Source organism: Grus americana, chromosome 16 (genome assembly GCF_028858705.1).
Source record: "Grus americana isolate bGruAme1 chromosome 16, bGruAme1.mat, whole genome shotgun sequence".
Lineage (NCBI taxonomy): Eukaryota > Metazoa > Chordata > Aves > Gruiformes > Gruidae > Grus > Grus americana.
In genome coordinates, this window is record NC_072867.1 from 3,279,429 (window position 1) to 3,303,709 (window position 24,281).

At 52.4% G+C, this 24,281-nt stretch overlaps 1 protein-coding gene across 3 annotated transcripts in view; it reads left to right on the forward strand.

Annotated features, from left to right (window-relative positions):
- NOS1 (nitric oxide synthase 1) overlaps window positions 1–24,281 on the forward strand; it is a 60,237-nt gene that overhangs the window by 19,972 nt on the left and 15,984 nt on the right. For all 3 annotated transcript variants that reach the window (XM_054844609.1, XM_054844611.1, XM_054844608.1), the window contains exons 3-16: window positions 4,560–4,692; window positions 10,270–10,407; window positions 10,875–11,020; window positions 11,385–11,547; window positions 12,804–12,895; window positions 13,470–13,611; window positions 14,339–14,478; window positions 14,917–15,091; window positions 16,159–16,260; window positions 17,038–17,232; window positions 18,396–18,481; window positions 21,366–21,510; window positions 21,906–22,010; window positions 22,442–22,500. In XM_054844609.1, the coding sequence (XP_054700584.1) occupies window positions 4,560–4,692; window positions 10,270–10,407; window positions 10,875–11,020; window positions 11,385–11,547; window positions 12,804–12,895; window positions 13,470–13,611; window positions 14,339–14,478; window positions 14,917–15,091; window positions 16,159–16,260; window positions 17,038–17,232; window positions 18,396–18,481; window positions 21,366–21,510; window positions 21,906–22,010; window positions 22,442–22,500 (1,821 nt within the window). The remainder of the gene's footprint in view (window positions 1–4,559; window positions 4,693–10,269; window positions 10,408–10,874; window positions 11,021–11,384; window positions 11,548–12,803; window positions 12,896–13,469; window positions 13,612–14,338; window positions 14,479–14,916; window positions 15,092–16,158; window positions 16,261–17,037; window positions 17,233–18,395; window positions 18,482–21,365; window positions 21,511–21,905; window positions 22,011–22,441; window positions 22,501–24,281) is intronic.

Below are 24,281 nucleotides of genomic sequence, written 5' to 3' on the forward strand. Positions count from 1 at the left end.
CCACCTTTTGGAGTTATTCCTTTGACTTCCAGCATTCCCACTTCCTTCCTGAGCTCTGCTCCATCCTCAGCACCCTGCAAATCCCAGATCCTGCCCGATGCCTTCTCCTGCCTTTCCCTCAAACGCGTGCTGTTGTGCCAGACCTTGCTTTAACCCTCGAGGCGAGGAGTCTGCAGCCAGCACGTTTTCCAACGTTGCAGACTCTGAGCTGCCCCAGGGGTGTGATAGCAAGGAAATATTAACTTCTGAGGATGCAACGCCCTCTGGAGTATGGTTTTCCATGGGGCAAAAGAAAGGTGAGGCAAGAGCCATTTACCTCGGCGTCTATAGCTCTGGAAGGAGGAGCAATGCGCAGTGGAGCCTTGCAGCCGTCTCCAAGGACGCACCAGGAGAGGGGAAGAAAGTAAAAATAAGGAATTTCTCTCCCAAAGCTCAGAGCAAGCGGTGCGTGCACGTATGAGCTTCCTGCACAGTCCCAAGCTCAAGCGTAGGGTTTTCAGCTTCCAGGACAAGGGTCTGGAAGGAGTCCATCCCCCGTGGTTGCAGCACGGGGCACTGCTATCGGCATCGCGGCACGAGAGCCGTCGTCGGGAGTGTGGACATCCGCGTCCTTATCGGTTCATCCAAACTGGCCCCTGGGCATTGCAGCAGCTAGTTGTACCTCTCGTCTCTGCCTGGGAAATCAGAGAGCTCCTTCTGCCGAGCAGATTCAAAGGACTGAAGTGACAAACTTTTTTTTTTTTTCTTTTTTTTCCTCTTCTTTCTCCAAAGATTTTCCAAAAAGAAATTTCTCAAACGGCTGTCTCAGCAACTTCCCTTCTGCTTCATCACTCTGAGCACTGCAACATCATCAAATTAGTCAAAAGAAAACAGTGGTGCCTCTCATTTCTCCAAACAGCCAGATGCTCTTTCCGAGGTGAGGCAGCATCCAAGGCTCTGCCTTTGCGCCAGTGGGGGAGGGCAGGATTCCTCTTTCTTTTTTTAAGTAACGAATTTTGCTTTCAGAACAAAAGGCGACCTCAAACGGGGTCCCTTCCCAAAAATCTGCTCTGGATCCCAGAGATCTTGCTAATAGTATCTGATAGAGCCGGCAGCGGGACCAGGTCAGAGAGGGATCTCTGGATTTGGGAGAGTTCAGCCAACCAAGTGCCTCCAAGGACAGATCTACAGCATTGCTTCCAGCGCTCAGAGATGCTGGCTGCCTCGAAACACCCCTCGGGGGAACTGCACCCTCCCCATCGCCCACTGGGAACCCGTGAGAACGGCCCTTTGGGCTCTCCTGTCGATAAAGTGCTTTTGGAAACGTTATCTGGAGGCTGAGCTTGGGCGCGTGGTGTTTTGGCCATCCTGCCAGTCTCCTTCAGCGTGTGAGTGGCATCCTCATGTGAACATGGCAGGTCGCCCCGCGACTCTGCTGGTGGCTGGGGAAGCCAGGCCAAGAGAGGAAAATAACTGACCCAAAAGACCCTGTTCCTGTCTGAGCTCGCAAACAAGGCAGTTACAAGAAATGGGCAGGAAATATTTGTGAAATGAAGCAATTGATTTTTTTTAAATTTTTTTTCCCCCCATCTGGGGTGAGGCTGCGGCTGCTCTGAATGGGCTTTTCTCTCCCTGTCTTTCTCCAAAAGACAGAGCCGGATACTTCTGGGCAGCCTCATCCGGGAGAGGTCTGTGCTAGCTCAGCACAGGGGCACGCACCCGCAGCCCTGCGAGGGACGGACCTCCGAGCGAACCGCAGCACAACACCAGCATGGAGATACATGCCGCGAGTTTAGACTAATGGCTTTGTCGCAGCTACGCTTGACTGCGCTATTATAGCTGAGACCAAGGGTGAGGGCGGCACCTCGCTGCCTTGCTTCCACAGCCACACGGCTGTCAAGTAAGGATAGCAAGACGCGACCCATTTCTGCTCCAGTTGCAAACATGCAATGGGATGTGGAGCATTTGCTCCTGAGCATCCAACCCCTAATGCCCACCTGGACATTGCTGTTCCTCAGGACAGCGCGTCTCGCTGTCGGGTCATGCTCAGGGCCAGTGAATGGGAGCGGGGCCCTGCTCCAGCTATACTTGTAATACACAAAGTAGCCAACTACAGCGATGACTTAATTCAAGCATCTGGTCTTTTTCCATGCCGTTGGCACAGGTACCAACATTTATGGCTTCGCTGGTGTGCGGACAATAAGATTACGCGTGCAGCCTCCTGGCCCAGACCTCCGGCTGCTGCTGCCGATTGATGGATTCCTCTCCGAGGTTCCCTCGTGCCGGCAGACACCCATTTAGACAGGCTTGCAAACACCTTCCTGGAAACAGCAGGTCGTGCCAGGCGCCTGCAGGCGTACGCTCAGTGTCATTTTGGAGGCGCCTGTGGGATATCTGGCACACTGGGGTCTGTCTGCCCAAGCTTCTCCTGTCTGCATAGAGGCAAAGTCCGTGGCCCTGGAGAGGCACCGTGGTCCTCCAACAGGCAGGTTCCCTCTGATAAACCCCAGGCGCCAGTAAAGCTGAGGGATTTCTTCCACAGCTTTATGGATTTAGGGCTTGTGTCTTGGTTTTGGACCAGTTATGGGGAGCAGCACGTTGGGGCTCATCAGCTGCAAGAGACGGCTCGTGTATGCCCATCACCTCCTGTGCTCGGTGGCTCTGTGTTGACCTGCCTCCACTCTTCCTGACATGACGGGGCTCAGGGCGAGAGGGCAGGGATGTGCGGCCGTGGAAATGAGTATTCTCTGGGAGGTTTAATAGCTGGCCTTGGCTTAGGCGGAAGAGCCAGATTTGCTGAATTTTCATCTTGCTAATTCTCTGTCTTGCCGCTGGGAATCCTCCAGATGGAGGTAGGCTGGACCAGTCAAGAGACCCTGAGCTTCCCCTTCAGGTGGGCTGGTAGAGGGCAGAGTGGGTGCCGTACGGTTCATGGTTGTCCCCAGCTGTGGGACCTGCGTGGCCACCGAGAGCTCCCGGCAGCGCCGCCGCCGTGTAGCAGAGAGCTGGGACCTGCTGTCTTTGACTGTGTGCTGTGGTGGGTGGGGTTTCTTGTGGTTTATCTGACTGAAACCCTTTCACGTACTTGTAGGAGACAAGTCACAAACGAACAGCTTTTTTTTCCTGGGGGGGCATGGAAAACCCAGTAGGAACTGCCCCTATGGCACCTGTACCTCTTCGCTTGTACCAAGCTGGCCACTTTCACCCTAAGGCAGCCAATGTTTGGAAGATGTCCAGGAGCCTAGTGTAATATTTTGGCAGCTGAACATTGCTCTGTAGAGGCAGAAAAATTACAGAAGATTTAGAGCACGGGGAGATTGTCTTTACATGAAGTTTTTTCCTTCAGCCACACCTAAAGATACAAGCTTTGGGGGTTAGGAGGATTGTGAAACTGAATTTGTTTGTACGTACATGTCTGCCCGAGATGGCGTCGGGAGCACCGTGTTGGTGTGAATTATGTCCTGAGTGCGAGTGTCCTACTTTGGTCAGTGCCCAAAGCCCGCCGTTATTAATGGGAAGGCTCATTATTGACTTTAGCGGGCATCTGGAAGAATTTTAAGAACTGACAGCAGGAGCAAAACAATTGCCAGAGCGCGTTACCTCGATGGTCTGTTGAGCAAGGGCGAAGGCAGCATGGCTGCGAGCCGCGGGGCTGCGCCCGTCCTGGTCCACGGCCCCGTGCAGCCCAACCCACGGAGCTCCTTCCCACGCGTGGCCTCACCAGGGCGGTCGGCGCCTTCGGTGCGGATGCCGCAGCCTGCCTTCTCTGAATGTCATGTCTCTAAACCCCATTTGTTTTTCTCTTTCGTGAGGGCTCGTACGGCAGTGGTTTTCCATCTCCTGCCCGGATGGCATTTAACAGCCTCACTGACATCCTGCCGTACGCTCCCCAGGCGAAACGTGTGCGGCAATCCGCGTGCACCGGGAGCCACGCCGGGCCAGGGCAGCCAGCGCTGGGGATGTCCTCAGTCCCCCAGCCTTACCAGTGTCCCCAGCTCCGTGCAGGCAACCCGTCAGTTTGCTTGAGTAGAATCGCTTGCACTCGACGGCATTTGCAGCTTCTGTAAAGGTCAGGGAGAGGAGAGAGAGCTGTCTCTTCCTCCTGGGAGCCACCTATTTTTTCTTGGGTTTTTTTTCCTCTCCTCTGCTCATGAACACCAAGCTGCTCTGCAAACCCAGCTGGTTTTGCTGTGAGGTTTTGCTGTGAGGTTTTGCAGCTGGAAGTGCATGCAACTCTCCTTTCCCCAGGTCCGTGCTTGCTTTCCCAGGGCTCCAGCTTGGTTTTTGGGGTGCAGAGGGTCTGGCATGTAACCCCGCTAGAGGCAGTGTCAGGGCAGAGGGTTCCTGTTGTTTTTCAGGCACCGCACTCACCTGCACGGTGATATTTCTATTGTGTTTGGGTTGCCCTCGCCGCGGTGATTCATTGTCTTGGCCGAGGCAGAGCATTTCCTCCCCTCCCGCAGGGCGATGCAGGAGTTTCTGCTCCTGCAGGAAGAGCGATGGCTCCAGGGCCTGGCCCGGTGGTCCCAGCACCCAGCCACCCTCCAGCCCACTGACCCAAACGGTTTTTAACCTTTCAGTTTCAGGGAAGGGGAAAACAAGCCGCAGAAAGCCTTACCGGCTCAGATGGAGAACGACCGTGTCTTCGGTGACCTGTGGGGGAAGAGCAACGTGCCCGTGGTCCTGAACAACCCCTACTCCGAAGCTGAGCAGGTGAGAGTCCGTGGCTCATGCTGCTTTGGGTGGGAAGGGAGTTTGGGGGCACATAACCCATCCTGGTGGGCTCTCACACCACGGAGAACCTGCAAGGACTAGCTGCACTGCCCTGAAGACCTTTGATCCCAAGAGCTGGAGTTGATGGGGTGTAGAGCCCATTCGATCCATAAGCCGAATTCCCTGTGGTTCGGGCAGCGTATAGGTCACTGGAGAACGATGCTCTTCATCCAAGGTGCCAGAGTGGGATGGGAACACAGCCAGGGACCAGGAGTCTGAAACCTCCCTTGGGACTGTCGTCCCTTTTCGTGGCAAAACGCCGAGTTGCATCGTTAAAGTCCCTTTGATTCATATGACAGTAATTCAACAGAGCACTTCAGATAATATGTTGTACGGTGCCTTTTCATCTCCTCACACTCCACGGACATAAATTCTCAGGCTTCCCTGCCAAAAGGGGATTAACTCCACGCTTGCAGCAAAGCCAGAGATGTAAGGCAGACCCTGCCAGGACAGAAAGATCACCTCGGGGAACACATGACATGTGTGACCACTGCCAAGCCTGTTCGGGCTAACGTGTCTCCCTGATGGGATTAACCAGCAGCAGGGCAGGACGCAGGGCACCAGTCTGGGGACCGTTTGCTCTCCTTGCCCTGCCATATTTCTCAGGGTGACGTAGGAAGGACTGTTTCCCAAGGGAGGGGAGAAAAGTGATTTAGTGGTCATGTGAAAACTTCCGAGAAAATCAGTGTTTCCTCAGCTCAGGCATGTCCTCAGCAGATACCTCTGACTGATGCCTCTTCCCAGCTCCAACGAGCTGCAATGCAACGCTCCTCGCTGACGTGCCATTTGCAGACCACCACAGAGTAGGTGCTACTCATGGTGTGGTTGACGCCCAGATGTTGAGCTTGGCCTTGATGCCCAGCAGTGTCCGGCAGCACCTCCCGGGCCATGGCTCTGCCAGTGGATGGTTTTCTCATTTCACGGGCATTTTGCAAGATGCAAAGCCAGAAGCAAGGGGTGAGGCCACATGAGGTGACATGGTCCCTTCATGCCCACGGAGGTGACGTGGGTTTAACTCTGCCCACATCCTCATTCCCCCCATGCCAGGAGCACTGCTATTTCTCCTGGGACTCCTGAACAGAACGATGTTCACGTGCACTTTTGCAGCACGCACAGTGTCGGAGGCTCGTGGGACATGCGAGACCCACTGTGTGGGTCCTGATGCACACGCGGGGCGGCTGAGATACTCCTGACCATGCCAGACTTGCTGCACGGTTTTAACCAACCTGGTTGGGTGCTTAGATGCAGTTGGGAGTGACTTCCATCCTCCTATCGCCTGGCTGCAGCTCAGGATTGTGGCCAGGTCTCCCAGCAGCATAGACAACCTTACGGTGGGTATCATCCTACATCGGCACGTGCAAATGGGTGCATCCAAGACCAGCAACACACTTTGTTCAGCCGCTGGAGAGACGGCCCTGGGCAGCCCCGTGTCCTGCCGCGCGGTTAATGCACTGTGGCAGGTATCACGAGCCCATCTCGCCCAAGGACAGGTCACTGCTCTGGTCCCTTTGCTCTGGCTCTGGAAAGACACCGTCCTTCTGCCTCCTTTGCTAAGCTCCTTGCGTGTACGTGTCTGTTACTATAAGCACTTTAAGCTCTGAACACAGAAGGTTATAATTTCTCTCCGTGTTAGGGCTGCCAAAACCCCCAGTCTTAAGCTGCTATTAAACTCTTTAATATTTTTTTTTCACTAGATGTGCAGCTTTCTTCTTATCCTTCTTATCCCCAAATCAGTATGCCAGCTCTTCTGGAGGCACTTTGGTTTTTTCCCCCATGCTCCCTGCAGCCATTCCCCTGGGCTGCATGCGGTCAAGACAACTGAACTTCTTGCAAGCTGCAATAAATACTGTTAACACAGGGGCAAGTCAAGCCAAGCGCGAGCTTTTGATACACGTCATTCTTCAAAGCAGGATTTGGTGGATTCACTTGGCCAGGTGGGGAACGCTCACTCAGGCTTGTAATAAGGTGCTGAAAGACCCGTTGGGCATCAATCCCTAGCCCCCCCCCCCCCTTTTTTTTTTTTTCCAAAATCACGCAGTGTGTTTTGCTTGTTTCCCAGGAGCCCAATTCCCCTGGCCCTAAACCTGACCGATGGAAAGATGCTGTGTCTGCACCAGCCCAGGTCCTGCGTGAGTCGTATTTCAGTCCAAACAGATTGATTTGTTAGGAGCTCCAGGGTAACCGGGGGGAGTGTGTGTCCATGTAGCTACCAGGGGAAGGGAGTCATATCAGCTCCACGCTTGTAAGGATGATTTACAGCTTTATAAAAGCGAAAAACACACTTTCAGCTAGCGGGGTTAATGCAGTCTGGAAGGAAACGCCAGCGTGCCAATATATCTATGACCCGGGCTAATGCTGCAGACCTCGTCCTCCCACTCTCGATGTATTCCAGCACAGCAATATATGCCGCTGTCACAGGGATGCCCGAAGCCCAGCCGGGACGCAGGAGGAATGCTGAGGACCTGCAGAGCCCACTCGGGTCTGCAAGAAGGGAGATGGTCCCTGCCATTCCGGCCCCAGGAAGCGCCGGGGGCTGGGTGCGTTTCTGCCCTGCATCTGTAAGAGCTGCAGACAGCTTGCAAGCTGCGCGCTGACGATAAGTGCCAACGCGCTCCCTTGTAAAAGATGTTTGCATAATGCGTGTGCGCCCCGACTGCTACGTTAGTCTCTCCGTTTGTCCCACTCTTGAGTCACTAATATCACAGCTGCCTAATTAAAACATGAAAGGATCTCACACAACCTCCCTGACAGAACCAGGGGTAATATTTGGCTTCGGCTTTGCCGTGCAGGGAAGGCACAGACGCGCACAGAGCTCTTTCCCGGGCTCTTCTGGGTGTCGCGCTCTCCACAGCTGCTGTGCGATGCAGTCGCCAGACCTGGCACCTCTGCTTCTTGTCGGTGGTGTCGCCTCGGCTGCTCCGGCTGGCGTCCCAGGGATCCGGCATGCCTCTGCGCCGTGGCCCTCTCCCAGCAAACATGCAAACTTTGCCGGTTCCTGCAGGGAAAAGACAAAAAGGAAAGGGAGTAGCTTGAAGAGAGGTTTAAGGTAGAACATCTGTAGACAGATGTTAAGCAGCCGATGGCCGCTCGCTCCAGGGGTGGGGTCGTTGCTACATCTGGATTCATAACACCCTTGGGTCATACCTAGCACGATGCTGTTTAGCAGCACACCTCCCGAGCCGCACTGAAGCCCTGTCAGCAAATCAAAACTAATTCAGAATAAAAAAGTGGTGCTGGCTGCAACGAGCGCTTTCTGCTTGGTGTTTCTAATTTCTGTCTGGCAGGTGGAGGTACAGGTGAGGATTGGTTTTGTTTGTGGCTTTGAGCAGCAGTTTTCAGCTAGGTTTTACCAGTCTCATAGAGCTGCTCCGAGCAATCACGCTCAGCAGAAAGGTGGCAGATTTATCCCCCTTGGTCCCAAGGGTGGCCCAGGTTGGTTCAGAAAGCGCAGGATGTTGTTAGTGGCTCAGAAATGGTTTAATTCTCTTGAAAGAGTAAAACAAGCAGAAAAAAAGTGACCAGGAACTGACACTGCCATAATTCAGGCCAGATTCCTCAAAATTAAAAAAAATTAACTTAAAACTAGTGCTTTTCCAGGACTACATTTAGGAGGTTCTTCTTATTTACTATTGGTTTTGAGCACTATATGAAGTCTGATATTTGTTTTCTGCAGCATGGAAAGGGGAAGCTGAGATCCACTGTGTGGTCATCTGGCTTCAGGGGCCAGGGCTTGAAAACACTCCTTGGGAAGAGCACAGGATTTGTGACACGAGGAATGTCACAGAGACCCGTGACAGCATCGTCTGAGGGTGTGCAGAGAGCGGCTTTTGGAAACTGCGAGGACCAAAGAGGGTCCTACCGAGGGGTCAGGGTGTAGAACTGCCCCTTCCCCTCCATCCTCTCTCTCTTGCTCCCAGCATACGCTTTCTGTGCATGGTATTACAGTGTGAGCCTCAGGCTGCTTGACAGCAAAATCCCTATTTTCCAGGAAAAAAAAGGTGTGGAGCATATGGTAAAAACAAGAACTGGGCAAAAAAATACCGACACCATTGCCACCAGGGCAACGCAGTGGTGTCTGCTCAGCCCGGGCATCAGTCTCGTGATCAATCAGGCATCACTCTCTCTCTGCTTCAGAGAAGGGTAGCAACCCTCTGTCTGGCAGAGTAAGAACAGGTTGGGTCTGGAGCCTCATCTGCTTTTGTCATCCTTGTGGCCTCTGTTGCTTTCTCTCCTGGGTTTGCTCACCAGCAAAAGTGCTTGTTCTGAAACAGGAGCTTCTTCCGCCACGTGCTGGCTCTTCTTCAGTTGGTCCTTCAGGCTGTGATGCTGGATTTGTACTATTGCTGCTAGTCCCTGGGCTGCAGCTGTGACACAGAACCACCAAAACGGAGGGTGAGACTCTGCACAGCTCTGCTGAAGGCAGTGCTGACTTTAAAAAACTTTGCAGATTGATCAGACAGGGACACAAGCTACAGGATTTGTGAAGGAAGGCTACATCAAAACTCAATTTGAGCCCACATCTACTTTGCAGAGATGCAAGCCTTTAAGCGGTGCCGAATATCAGCAGGTTTTGCCAGGATGCTCTGGTGTAGGATCAATTCTCCCCTTGAAACCTGCAGCAACACCGTTGCGGCTGCAGTGACTGAATTACACCCTACTATAAGGTCTGATATCTAGAAGAAACTTCTCTGCTTTCCAGGGCCACCATGGATCTCGCTGTCCCACGATACGCTGGCAGACGCTGATTGCTCTTTAAGTTTTTCAGTGCTTGGGGCCAATAAGGGTCACAGTCGAAATGCTAGATATTATCTATGAAAACATGTGCAAATATAAGCGCTTGCAGCCAGCTCTTCTCGTTAGAAGCTCGCTGCTGGCTGAGGCTCTTCCTTACGTTGGCGTGTAACTCCAGATGAGCGCACCCTGACGCAGAGTATCAAGGGAGGGCTGGAGATTCAGAGCTGAGGCTGAAGTAATCCAACTATACATAATTCAGCAGCCCTCCCACTTGCATAATTTGTCCATCTTTATTCCTGTGATCTTCCAGCATTGATATCAAAGGAGATGTGCCTTTGGCTTGCTCGGAGGAACGCTCGGCTATTAGCTCTATCTCACGGTGCTCATATTAGTGAGGCAGAGCTTGGCATGTGCAAAACTTGAGCAGGTGATGTTCCTTAAAAAGAAACATCTAATACATTTTAGAGAGGTAAGTCTTCCACTGGGAAGCCTGAACACAACATTCTCCTAAGTCACTTCTACCTCTGTTTTTAACTCCTCTTCTACAGGTTTGGCTGTCCTGTAAACAAGGATGACTTCTCAATCGCATTGAGAGTTGGTTGCTCCGTTGTAGGATCACAAATGCTGCCAAGTATTTGGATCATATACCTTGTCTCACCATATTATCACTAAGATTTAAGCACAGGCATCCACTAATACAAGATGCTGCTGCTCGTTGTGACCTTTTTTTCTGTACCTCGTTGATGAATACTAACCTTGTGCCTGGTCTTCACTGTTGTCCAGCCACCGCCATCCGGGCGGCAGTCCCCAACTAAGAACACAGTGAATGGAAGTCCTTCCAAATGCCCGCGGTTTGTCAAAATCAAGAACTGGGAGACAGGCTCAGTGCTTCACGACACTTTGCACCTCAAGACGGCGATGGTGAGTAGAGTTGATAGGACTGGGCAAGAGTTATCTGAGCATAATCGAGTGGATCATAACGTTTCCAAGATGGCTTTAGCTGGAAATGCAGAGCTGGATGAATTCAGGCCAGTTGTCTTATCTCTGGTGGTGTTTGAATTTCAAACCTCTGGCTCAATAAGCTAAGTGAGAGGGAAACCCATCTGGGATAAATCAGGAAAAGCATATGACTTTATGCCGAGCTGGGGCAAGAATCTGGTGAGCCCCAAATGTCCGTATCGGGTGGGACAAGAGATGACTGCACATGCTTGAGCTGTTTTACATAGCGTTACCGATAGGTATGAAAACAAAGAAGCTGGAGCTGTCCCTGCTTGTCAAAGATGCCACCAACTTCTGCGTAGCTAACTGTTGACTTCCTCCAGCCCAGCTCGTGTAACCAAAAGTGCTGCAGTGGCCCAAGACACACTTGTCTCCTTCTGTCTCATCAGGCGACTGCGTGCACCGAGCAGATCTGCATGGGCTCAGTAATGACCCCTAGCCAGCACGTCCGCAAGTCAGAAGATACCAGGACAAAAGAGGAGGTGCTCCTCTTGGCTAAGGACTTCATCGACCAGTACTACTCCTCCATAAAGAGGTAAGTATTGGCCGGAGAAGGTGACAGACCCTGGCTGCTGCTTATGCTGGGATGTCACCTACGATCTGATATTTCACACTTGTGAGTCAAAGCAGGGTGAGACTGTGGCGCTCCACATTCAGCTGCTTCTTCAGGGAGTTTCATTCCTAGCATGTGTTGTGTGCCTCTGTGCAAATTACTGACCTCTCCCATTTGCACGTGGTGCAAAGCACACGTGTGTGTGTACACATGCGCACATGTGCTTAAGAAAGAAAGAAGTCGTGCTTAAGAAAGAAAGAAGTCGTGCCCAGGTGAAGAGCGGCAGGATTCCCTGCCCTCCACCCGGGCTGGTGACTGCCATCTCTGCCGTTCCCCACACGTGCAGATCTGGCTCCAAGGCCCACATGGAAAGGCTGGAGGAAGTGACCAAGGAGATTGAAGCCACTGATACCTACCAGCTGCGGGACACAGAGCTGATCTATGGAGCCAAGCATGCCTGGAGAAATGCAGCCCGCTGCGTGGGCAGGATTCAGTGGTCCAAGCTGCAGGTGAGCACCATCTCCACTGCAGACAGCTGGCAGGCTGCATGCGAAAGGATGCACTGGAGTTTTGGAGAGGCAAAACTTGCTCTTCAGATACCTGGGGAAGCACAGCACGGGTAGTTGCGGGTGTTCAGCACACAGCAGCTAACACTCTCCTTGACAGCTTTGGGGATGCACAGGCTGGGAAGTCAGCAGGAGCTGGAAAAGCATCTGTGGGGTAGGTGTAGCTGAGGTGTCTGTCTGAAACGGGGCCAGCTGGAAGCTGGTGCTCTAGACAAGATTTTCCAAAATCAGATATTACTCCACTATCTTACATGCTGCTTCCAAAACTATTGCTCTGCCTGGAGAAAGGCAGCAGGACACACTCATCTTTGGTACAGAGATACTCTGGCAGGAGAAGATTTGGCTCAGTGCCCTTTTGACTGGCTGGAAGCATAGGGTAGGATCTGAATTAGTGATCTCTAGTGGAATCCCTTGGTACAGAGATGATGTCTCTCTCTGTAACCTGGAGCACAGCTCAAGGGCTGCTGAACAATTCTTGTGGCTGCTTCACACAGGGTATGGGCCCTGCCTGGGGCCAGGAAGCTGGGCCTCCTTCACTCCCAGCTCAGCCTTTAGCTCTTCTCTTCCACTGTTTCTTTTGGCATATCTGAACCTCGGGGGGAGCCATTTCTGCAAGAAGTTGTCTTCAGGCCTCCTGTTGATCCTTTTTCCTGGTTTCTTCATCCTTTTGTAGATACCCCATCCCTGGAAACATTCAAGGTCAGGTTGGGCCAGGGCTCTGAGCAACCTGCTCAAGTTGAAGATGTCCCTGCTCATTGCAGGAGGGTGGACTAGATGACCTTTAAAGGTCCCTTCCAACCCAAATCATTCTGTGAGTCTATGATTCCCCATCCTCTCAGTGTCCCTCAGACCTGACTGACACCTGTCCTATTTCAGCTTTAAGTCTTGATCTCCAAGAGACAACAAGCAGAACCCAAAACTGTTGGTGGGTAAGCCAGGAACAGCAGCAGGTTGGGAGCACTGGATCGAGGAGGTTTTTGCCTGAGCAGCAGATGACTTACCTCTCCAAAGCAGAAGGGGCAGCTGGATTAGACATCCACATGTTATAAAGGCAGGGAACACTTAATTATGGAACTTTAGATACCTAACAAGTCACAGTGGCCTCTAGGGCTTTGCCTGTGCTGTGTTTCTTCTGCTTGGCTCTGCCCTAGGAGTTGGAGCATCCTGTAGCATCACCACAATTGCTTTCACTGTTGCAGGTGTTTGATGCCCGGGACTGCACCACAGCCCATGGGATGTTCAATTATATCTGCAACCACATCAAATATGCCACCAACAAAGGGAACCTCAGGTGAGCCATCAGGGAGTCACCGGGGTTTATATCTGAAGGCCTCTGGATGTGTGTCAACCCAGCTCTGGGCCCTGCTGATATTGTCTCCTTTAGCAGCCGCTGCACAACAGGATGGTTGTAGCCAGCACCTGTCCTGGGGAGCATCAGAGGGACCTGATATCGGGGGAAGGTGTCCTACTGGTCCAACTATATCTCTTCTTGCTCTCTGTGGGACCTCAAAGGGCAGATTTTCCAATTATTTCTCCTTTCCTATATTCCGCATCAAATGCAGAGCACAGACTGCTCTTCAGATCTATCTGAAACCCCATGTTAGCAGCCAGCTTCTGTCTGGAGCTGAATTGCTGGAAACACCCTGAATTCCTGGCCATGTGGACCTGGCCATGACTTCTTCTGGTGAAGGAAATATAATAAATGTTTGGGGCTTGTCCAAGGCACAAGCAGAGGTGGTGCACAGGGTGGTAGCAGACAGGGGCAGCGCCTTTCCCCCACAACGCTTTGCCATTCCCCTGATGACCTCTGTCCTGTGCCCTTGCAATGTCCTCAACATTCACCAGCCAGCACCTCTTCCTTCCAGATCTGCTATTACCATCTTCCCGCAGCGGACAGACAGCAAGCACGACTTTCGCATCTGGAACGCCCAGCTCATCCGCTACGCTGGGTACAAGCAGCCCGACGGCACGATCCTGGGAGACCCCGCAAACGTGGAGCTGACGGAGGTACCGGCTGAAGCCATCCTTCCTGGGCACCATGGGCAATGGGCTGGTGGGGGCAGGCAGAAGCTCTGACCATCTCAGGAGTGAGGAATATGCTGGGTCAAGCAGGGTTTATCGCACCCACTGCAGTGCCACGAAGTGAAGCTGGATTTGTCTCACCCTCGGATATTTTCCCAGGAATAAAACTGTTTCCACGCATGCAGGAGTTTGCCATAGCCGCACTGACTCTTACCTCATTTTGCTTTTGCTGAGAAGGGGTCACTGAGTGGTGCTGAGGGAACTGTTGCAGGCGGACGTGTGTACCCACTGCTGACCTGGGCCAGTGGGAATCAGAAATGAGATTTGCCTTTTGCTGCTGCCTCTGGCGCTGCCCGCACAGCACCAGTAAGAGCTCAGCTCTCCCAAACTCCTCTGCTTTTCTCACCCAACTTCTCCTTCACCATTGTGGGCACAAATAGGGTAAGCAGCTTCTTCAGAATGGTGATCCTACCCAAGGATCTAGTTCTAGGCTCATTTTAATCCCAAATCCCCCTTACATGGCCATGAGTTGATTGTGACAGGCAACCCCGTGTCGTAGCTCCCTAGGATGGAGGTTATTACTCAACCATAAGGGCTGAGCAGAGATGCTGTTAGGAGACACTGCTCAGTGCCATGCAACTCCCTGACCATAATGCTTGAAGAGCAGGTGGTCTGCTGGGACTTCTAAACCCCAACTTTGTTTTGTCTGTAGATCTGCATTCAGCAAGGGTGGAAGGCACCGCACGGGCGCTTCGATATCCTGCCTCTGCTCCTCCAAGCCAACGGCAACGATCCGGAGCTCTTTGAAATCCCCCCAGAGCTTGTGCTGGAAGTGCCCATCCGGCATCCCAAGTAAGTCAGAGTAAGCCCCGAAACTGCTGCAGGGGATTAGCAGGACTCAGCTTCTCTGGTTTCACCCTAAGCCACCTCGTGTGCTTGGCCTTTCCTTGCCGTGGCTTGGGTGCTTTATCCAAAACCCTCTTCTAGGTCTTCCCTCCACTCTGATGTAAAGCCGGCAGATCCTGGAGATGGAAAGCAAGTTGTGTCCTTGTATCAGGGCTGGTTTCCCTTTCCTTGAAGTCTCCCAGGACTTAGGCACTCTGTAACGCTCCTGATATATCACTCTGTCCCTATTAAACAGCTCCTAAGGGAGATATTGCCTCCAGGAACCATTCTGCTCACATGTCCTTTCAGCTTGGTGGCTGATAGCAAAGCAACCTCCTCTGTTCCCCTGCCTACACTGGGCAGGGGAGGTCTAGTCGATTGCCTAACCCTGTTGTCTCCTGGCAGGTTCGAATGGTTTAAGGACCTGGGCCTGAAGTGGTATGGTTTGCCAGCTGTTTCCAACATGCTCCTTGAGATTGGTGGCTTGGAGTTTTCGGCCTGTCCCTTCAGCGGCTGGTACATGGGCACAGAGATTGGGGTCCGCGACTATTGTGACAACTCTCGCTACAACATACTGGAGGTAATTGCCCCTCCTCGAGAAGGTGAGGTGCTCCTGGGGTGCAGTGGGTGTATGAAATTACTGGGGAGCAGGAAGGACACTGGGAGAGTGTTGCCTTCAGTGGGAGAGTACAGGACATCCAAGTCTCTCTTAGATAGGGCCCTTATGTTCTCCCAGAGCCCCATAACCAAGGGTGTGACAGGCTGGCAAGGTTTTATGTGTCCTATGGGGCCAGCTGTTAGCTAGAAGAGCGAGTGTGATGCCTATTGAGCTCCCCATAGACTCCTCAAAGCATCTTATGGATCAGCAGGCACCTGGCCATGTGCTTGATTGAGGTCAAGTGCTAAGACCTTGCTAAGCTAAGGCTGAGAGGGTGCTGAGACACTTGGTGACTCCTCAGGGACATGCCTGCCTATGGGGACCCTCCAGCTGGCCCCTCTGGAGTGCTCTACCATGGCTCAGGGACTCCTCACACGGAGTCAGAGACAAAGCCAAGCCATGGGGAGGTGCTGGTGTAGGGGATCTGCACACATCAAGGGTGGCTCCTTTGCCCTTCCAAGGGGCACGCTGTGTTACTTGGAGGGGCTGCATCCCTCCCCATGTGTGTGCACACACCTGTCTGTGATAGTGTCTGGGGGAAGGACTCCAGGTAGAAGAAATGGACTGAGAAAGAACAGAGTTTGGGAGCAGCAGGGGTTCTGGCAGGGGAAGGGGTGCTGGGTCTGTTCCACGCAGCACATGGATCACCACCATCTCCTGCTGTCCCGTGGACCCGCCCATCTCCTCTCCTCTAACAAAGAGCAACTGCTTTTGATGGCCCTTTTCAGCAGCATTTAATCATCTTCCTGTGCCCGGGGGAGGAAGGGAGGTGAGCGGCCTTGCTCCTGTCATGGAGAGGAAAAGGCAGGATCACGTCTTCTCAGAGGAAGGCAAAACGTCAGCCCTTCATTGCAAGTGTGCTGCCTTGCCCTGTGTGGACCTTGTGTCAGCCTGGGTCCCTCTGCCGGGTTCCTCTCCTCAAGCAGAGATCTTCAGTCCTTGGTTTTTGGCCATTAAAAGTGTTCACCACCTACCATGTTTTGTTACAGCAAGTGGCCAAGAAAATGAATCTGGATATGAGGAAAACCTCCTCGCTGTGGAAGGACCAGGCCCTGGTGGAGATCAACATTGCTGTGCTGTACAGCTTCCAGGTACCTGAGTAACAGGACTCTGTTGTGTCTGGGTCAGGCTTGAGGGACAGAAGTGTTGGATGGGACAAGGATGGAGACATCTGCCCAAGGACAATGGCAGCAGCTGATACAGTCAGCTGAAATTGTGCTGTGCCTTCCTAGTTTTGGGCTGTTCCAGGACTCTTCAGTGAAATTAAATAATCTCTGTGCCCTGGATGTTGCAAAGACATCACTACCAGCATCTGAGCTCTGCCGGTCCAGAGGGAGTGCCCCAAGGGGGCAATATCCAGCCCTTCTGTCCCATCCATGAGGCAGGAATTGGCCCAGGTTCTCCCTCCACTTGCACTTAAAGGTTAAGTAGCAAAACTAGTCCTTGGCAACCCAACTTGAGAGTGTGGGAGTCTTTCCCAGTGCTGGATCAGAATTGGTCCTTGAGTTGTGCAATCCATGAAAGAGTTCCCCAAGGGGCTGAGCAGAGGATGGTCCATCCTGTTCATGCCATCTTAGTCTTTGCTTGGCCCACCACAAATAACAGGAGGAACAGTCATCCCATATCACATCTATTCAGGAAGGACAAGGGCAGCTTGTCCCTGAAAAATAGCATTGCTCGTTGACTGTGCTCCTTGGCAATACCAGGGTCAGCAGCCAATCAATGTCACCTCGAGAGGTACAGTCCTGTAAGGCCATGGGAGTGAGGCATAGTTGGGTCACACAGCTGCAAATGTAAAATTTTGGCTTTTGCCTTCTGGGGAGTGTTAACCCACAGTTGCTGGCTCTGCTCTCTTCTCCATCCAACAGAGCGACAAGGTGACCATTGTGGATCACCACTCAGCCACTGAATCCTTTATCAAGCACATGGAGAATGAGTACCGATGCCGTGGAGGCTGTCCTGCTGACTGGGTGTGGATTGTCCCACCAATGTCCGGCAGCATTACCCCAGTTTTCCATCAGGAAATGCTCAACTACCGTCTCACACCTTCCTTCGAGTACCAGGTACTGTCCACACCCTACCTTCCACCAGTGCTGCATGCCCAAAGCATGGCCAAGAGCAGGGTAGGACCTGGAGCTCAGAAACTGGGAGATGCAGGAAGGAGACGGACACCACCTAATACCTTCAACAAGCTGCCCCTTGAGGCAGTGACGTTCATGAACAAGTCTAATTGATGATTCCCCCTAATCCGGTGTAATAGCCTCCTGGATGTTACACCTTTTCCCAGGCCAATGGCTTTTTGCCCCTCCATGGGAACATGGGACACCTGAGGCCCCAACTTTTACCCTTGGAAGCAGAACTAAGCCGAGCTCCTCCCTTTGGAAGTGCCTAATTTTGTGCTTTGCTGGGTAGGTGAGGAAATGACCTGGTAGTCACCGTATCCCTCTTCTCTCCAGCCTGCAGGTTTGAGTGGATGGCTGCTGCCAGCTTGGGGATCCAACAATTTGATGGGGGTGGGGGGCTGCTGCCCAGCAGGCCAAGCAGCAGGCTGAAATGCTGGTGCTGGAGTATTTAACACTTCAGACCATGAGAAAAAGGGCCCTAAGCAAACACACCCTCATTAGCCAACCATCCCTGCTCCTGTGGTTTTCACACAATGTGACCTTTAGTCAAGAGCCCTTAAGGAACAATCACAAACCAGGAGCAGTCTGTTCGTTTCTATAACCAGTCCACCAGGAACCCCGATGGTTCCTGGCCCTGATTACAGACAGTCGCCTGCGAGGACACTGAATTAGCTTCTGTGCGCTTGTTCCCTGCTTCAGCTGCCCCCCCTTCCCAAAGGACCTCTTAGGAAAAAAACCCCCTGTGGGCTGTGGAGGGGGAAGGATGTGTTTCCATCACCTCTCCCCTTCTGGCGTTGCCTGCCTTCTTTTTGGTCATGGTCTATTAACGCCCATCTCAGAGGTGAGAAGGCAGTTGGCCAGATGCTTGTTACGAGCCAGCAAGGTTTTATTATACTGCAATTTTTCTGTGCATGCTCCATTGCCCAACTGCCCCAAGAAACCCACGAGGCTCCAAGGACCAGGGACCTATATACAAGAGATCAAGAGCTGTGAAGAGGCCAGGTAGCCTGACTAGAGGAATTAATCGCTCATTGCTGTGGATATAGCATTTCTCAAAGCTCTGAGCACTGCCCATAAGCTACTGCTGCTCTTCTCTCTCTTAGCCGGACCCCTGGAACACCCACATCTGGAAAGGGGTCAATGGGACACCTACCAAGAAGAGGGCCATTGGCTTTAAGAAGTTAGCAAAGTAAGTACCAATGGGCTCTGAAAAGCCCTGGAGTGCTTCAGGCTGGTCCTGATTTTGGGCAGCTTAGTTTGCTGTGCTGTTTGATAGTGCTACCCTACGGATGTGTGCAAACTGATGGGTTGTGAGCCTGGGTCTTAGGCCACTTGAAGGCTTCAGCTGCCAAGAGGGACATTTGGAGAAACAAGCAGTCCTTTGAACACCCCATTAGACCACGAAAAGGTGTGTGACCAGGTGAATACCAGCTGTTGCATATAGTCTCTTCTCCCAAGCTGGTTCATTCTCCAGTAAGGTGGTCTTCAATGCTCAGGAATGGCTTTCTCACTTCTTGGGGGTATGTTGCCTGTTTCTCCTTTCACAGCCTCCTGGGACAGAGAGATCACCCATCACTGTTCAGGGCCATGCTGGCACAAGTGAGATGAAACTCGTGTCCATATTTCTCTTTTTCTCACTGATTCTTTAGCTACTTGAGGAGCACTTGTCTCCAGTGCGTGTCTAAACCTCCAAACACCTACTTTGCAAAGAGGGGGGAGACAGGAATGAGGAATCCCCTTACACACAGCGGACGGATCAGGGCTGAGCTGAGGTTTGCACAGTTGACCCCTAGTAATGGACCACGTGAGTCCTTCTCCCCTGCCAAAGCTCCTAGTCAGCAGGGGTGTAGGAATGAAGTGTAATTTGGACCCTTTGGATCATCCTGGCCTGAATGCCTCCCCCGTGGGCCATTGGCAGAGAGGTTCTTGTAGGAGCTGCTGGCTCCGCGGCAGCAGAGCCCTGGACCAAGACTGGGGAGGGCTGGGTCTGCCCCGGTATCTGTGGCCAGGCTGCCAGGTGGCCTTGTGCTGTTCGCAGCATCTCACCACGCTTCACTTTCCCCGAGTCTCTACTATCAGTTTGTTCCCACTCTTCAGCTGTCACCTTCTGTAAGCTATTTTCCACGGCGCATCCATAAACATGATCAGCAGCTGATGAATGTGGTCCTTAGGCTGACACTGGTGCCTGGGTCTGGGCTGCAGCCCGGGGCTGGTGGAGAGCGCAGGAAGATTAATTGAGCCATTGAGTTAGAAGAAACAATGCTTTTATTTGTGTGTGTGCGATTGATAAATGATTTTATAAAAATGTGACCATGGCAGGTAATTTAAAAAAAAAAAAATCTCTCCATTGTTCCTGATGTAGGGGGGAGGAATTATTTTTGTAATTCACCATTAATCCTGCCTGGATCTGAGCTAATCAGCTGAACAAGTGGCGGACGGAGCCCAGCAGTCCTGAGTGTCGCACTTGGCACCGGTCGCAGCATGATCTTGATGCCTGTTCAGACAGGCTGTGCCGGTTCTGGCCAAACCAGAGCCTTCAAACCTGCAGCCCCTGCCCGTCCTGCCCCTTCCCTCCCCTGCGGCCAGCGTAAGCCCTGGGGACAGGGGACACCACCGTCGTGGGAAAGCAAAGGGGCAACTTTAATATGCAGAACTACGCCGAGGGGTGACTGCATAGCAGCAAATATAAATGCTCCTGAGGCTGACTTCAACGTGGAGGGGAGCTGCCTGGAGAAGGCAGGACATACCAGCCTGGTGGGGTTTCTACCTCTTCTTTCCTCCCTTTTTTTTCTTTCCCAACCGATTTGCCAAACTTAGAGCATGGGGGATGCTGGGCTTCTCTTCTCCTGCCAGTATAACCAGTCCGGCTGCAACCCCCATTCCCCATAGCTCGTCCGAAGGGGGTGCAGGAGTCCTGCTGAACTTGATCACCCGGGGCAGGGGCTGATGACCCTGTCGAAGTCAATCACGCAGCCCTTATGCTTGCAAAGCCCACAGAGATGCTTTGTGGTCTCTCAGCCCCCCGAAAACTGCCCCTTCCCTATTGCAACACAGCAGGCTAAATCCAGTCCTGCCTTTCTGGTGGCCAAGTTTAAAGGCTTAATGGTCCATTTAGAAAAGGTGACGATATCCTGCACTTAGGAAAAACAATGCTGATGTCCAAATTCTGTGATTATGAATGGCCCTAAAATAATAATAATAATAATCCCTTGTCCCCCATCGCTCTGCTCCCACTGACGCCACCCCGTCCAGCAGCGTTAGCATAGACAAGGAGCCAGCGTTTCCAGTGCTGTATCACCTTGGCCAGGATTAGAGAGGCCGGTGACCTCTCAGGGCCCCTCTGCTCTGCTGTCAGAGCTGAGCCGGTGGGGAAAACTGGAGCAAATGCATCCTGTCACGATTGCAGCCACAGGAGGCAGCCGGCTAGACGCAGCCTTGCAAACGCTCAAATAAATGTGCAACCTCTCAGCCTCAGGAGGGCTGTTCCTCTCAGTAAAGTTCATAGCGTCGCTGGAGTGCAAATCAAAGGGACTACAGACAGCCCCGTCTGACCTTCTCAGTGTCTCGGGGCTTTGTGTGTGATGTGTGGAGCCCGGGTGCTCCTGCTTGGCTAGGACACCTCCTGCAGAAAGGCAGCCAGGTAGGATTTAAAGACACAAAGAGATGGAGAAGTGACTGTTCCTCCCGTAGCTTGGGCTCTGGTTGGTCTCCAGCTTTTCCTTTGAGGTTATCTGGTTGCTGCTTTCAGTGACTGCTGCCTCTGATTCTTCTGCTTCTCTGTCCCTGCAGAAAGACCACCTCCACACCTGGTTTAGCATTTTCCTCCTTATACTCATGCAGGTATTTCAGCTCTGTGTTCAAGCTGCTCCATCCAGTCTTCCTCTCTGACAAGTCAAGATGAACACGCTTTTCCATAGCTTCCTTTTCTGGCATATAACAACAAAAAAAGCGATGCTGCAAGTTTTTAAGGCAGGCTGTTCATTTAATAATAAATAAAATGGTGTGAATAGTCTGGGCTAGAGGCACTGGCAGGGAAGCAAGCTCTCTCACCAGGATTTATTCTTGCTTCCTAGGGCCGTGAAGTTCTCAGCCAAGCTGATGGGACAGGCCATGGCCAAGAGGGTCAAAGCAACCATCCTGTATGCCACTGAAACAGGGAAGTCGCAGGTCTATGCAAAAACTCTGTGTGAAATCTTCAAGCACGCTTTTGATGCCAAGGTATTGTACTAGTTCCCGGGCCCTGCAAGATTATGTGTGTATGTGGGCATGTGGAGCTTCCCAGCTGCCAAAGGTCTTCAGAAGCTCCTAGGATGTGACCTTGTGGGTCTGGACTGAAGCCTGCACATGAATAGCATTTCCAGCTAATGCTCCTGCAGGCATTGGGGCATACATTTGTCTTCTGCCTCTCAGGTGGTAGCCCCATGGTTTGTCCGTGTCCCTTGAGGCTCTTGTTCTCATCTTGCCTGTGTGGAGATCTCTGACAGTGCACCGCCATGGAGTCAGCAAGACAATGCTGCTCTCATCCCCCGGTGGACTGGGGTCCGTCCCAGGAGACTGGCTGGTGGTAGAGCTCCCCATCAAGGGCCTCTCGCTAACGTCTCTGTTGCTCCCAGGTGATGTCCATGGACGAGTATGATATCGTGCACCTAGAGCATGAAACCATGGTCCTGGTGGTCACAAGCACATTTGGCAATGGAGACCCACCTGAGAATGGAGAGGTAGGACAGAGCACAGGGACGGGTGACTACAGCAGGAACACGGGCAGAAGAGAGATGGTGGGGAACAGGGAAGATTGTCCTTTTTTTGCTCAGCCTGAGCTGGAATGGCCCAAACCAGGTTGAGGTTCTGTGTGATACCTGGTGCTGTGCTTCCTGCCCCCAGCCTGCTCTGAAATAGGGATGTCTACTTATTCCCTGCTGTGAGACAAGTAACTAATCTGTCGCTAAATTCATCCTGTACCACTGATGTCAGCGTCACGCAAAAGGGGCCAGCCCCTTGGCTGGGGAGCTACGACTTCGTCCAGCCCTGTACACCAGCGTTGCAGGCTGCTGGGGACAGCAAGCAGAGTCGCAGTCCAGGCTTTGGTCACAGCTTCATTTCCTGCCAAGACTATCAAAACTGATGGTCTTTTTGTATTTCTTCCCTGTAGAAATTTGGCTGTGCGTTAATGGAGATGAAGAATCCCAACTCCAACCTGGAGGAGAGGAAGTAAGAGCACCCCAAACCCCTCCCTTCCCACTCACAACCCCAGCGAGCAGGCAGCCCCGCAGTGTGCTGCTTTGCCTTCCGCCTCTCAGAAGGACGTGTGAAATCCTCACGCAGGTTTCAAGTTTGCAAAGGTCCAAGGGATGGGACCTGCCCGGAGAAACCAGGGGGTGGAGCTGGTAGAGGTCCCAGGGAGGACAAAAGCATTGAGTGCCTGTGGACTCCAGCTTGTGATTCTCTGAAGAGAAAGCTTCTCTCTTCAGATATAAGAGGCAGGCATCTATGGGAAAAAAAAAAAAAAAACCAAACAAAAAACCAACCAACAAATAAAAGCAGGAATTCCCCAAAATCATCAAATCTGAGAGCTGGAGATGTCCAGGAGACACCAAAATAGTAAGACTTGGAGGTAGAAGGGGGTTCCCAGCTATGTGGAGGTAGACAGGGGAGGGCTTGAGAACCAAATTTAACTTCTTGCATCGTGTGAAAATATTTCCAGGGAAAATAAGAGCTGTTATAAATTCTGGTTGTGATGTTTGTAACAGTGAGTCTGGAACTGGTACCTTGGAGACAGGGTCTGGAGTTTTAGAAAATCCTCCTTGATGGAAGATGAGCCTCGAGCATCTCGCTGCACGTCCCAGAGGCTGGGAAGTGAGAGCAGCTGGCAAAGTGTTAATCATTTGGGACCTCCTCTTATTTTAGCTATTAAGTACAATATATTTTGCTTAACTGGGACACTTCTCTGCTCTGGAGTCTCTCCTGAGTTAACGCAACGATGCTCACAACTGGCAAAAGGCTACTTCTTAATTAAGGCAGAATTAGCGCTGGCCAGTGATGCAGCACAATTTAACTGCCCTGACTTTCTGCTTGAGCAGAGCAGTGCTGGTGGGGCTGCAGAGCGGTGACAAACACCGCCGGGCAGGGACCGATTTGTACCTCTCGGCTGCTGGCGATGCAGTGGTCTCCTTGCTGCGCAGCCGAGTCATCTGATGGATCCCCGCAGGGCTCGCGAGCCGAAAACCCATTAGGTTTCCAATTGTCTCGTGCCTTAATGGGGACAGCTGACAAAACGGGACGTGCAGGCTGCCCTGGAGGTGTCGGCATGGAGAAGGGGCATTTTGTGCGATGTTCTCACCCCAAGGATCTTCACTTTTTGGGGCTGGGTTGGTGCAACATTGGGTTGGGTGCGGAGGTGCCACCCATGGCAAGCCAGGCAGATTTGAGGAGGACTAAAGGACCTGAGCTCAGTGCTGGCTGTCCCAGACACCTCTAAATGTAATTTAGGGTTTCTGAGAGCCAGGACAGCCCCTGGCTTGGTTACCTGACAGCAAAAGTGGTCAGAGCTCTGGAAACAGTGACCTGTGAGGACAGATGAAAAGGGTGAGAGCTGTTTTATCTGAAGAAGAGGAGACAGAAATGCAGTGCGGTAGCAGACTTCAAATACGGAAAAGGTGACTGCGGAGGCGGAGGGAATAAATTACTCCCCCTGGCCCCCCCCCAGGACAGGCCAAGAGGTCATGGCTCTGGGTGGTAGGAAGAGATGCTGACGTTAAGCATGAAAAAAAGCTTTTGCAATGAGAAAAGGTGTCCTGGAGGAGACCGTCTAGGGAAGAGGAGCAGAGTCGGCCTGGTGTCTGTAGGAAAGGTCTGGAGAGAGCAGCTCCTGCCCACGCACCCCACGGGCTCCCAGCTCCATGTCCACCAGGGGATGCTGAGGGTGGCCGAGACCCTGCAGAGTGGGGATCGGTGGCCGCTCTAAGCCACAGCGTCTCGAGGAGCCTGCCAGG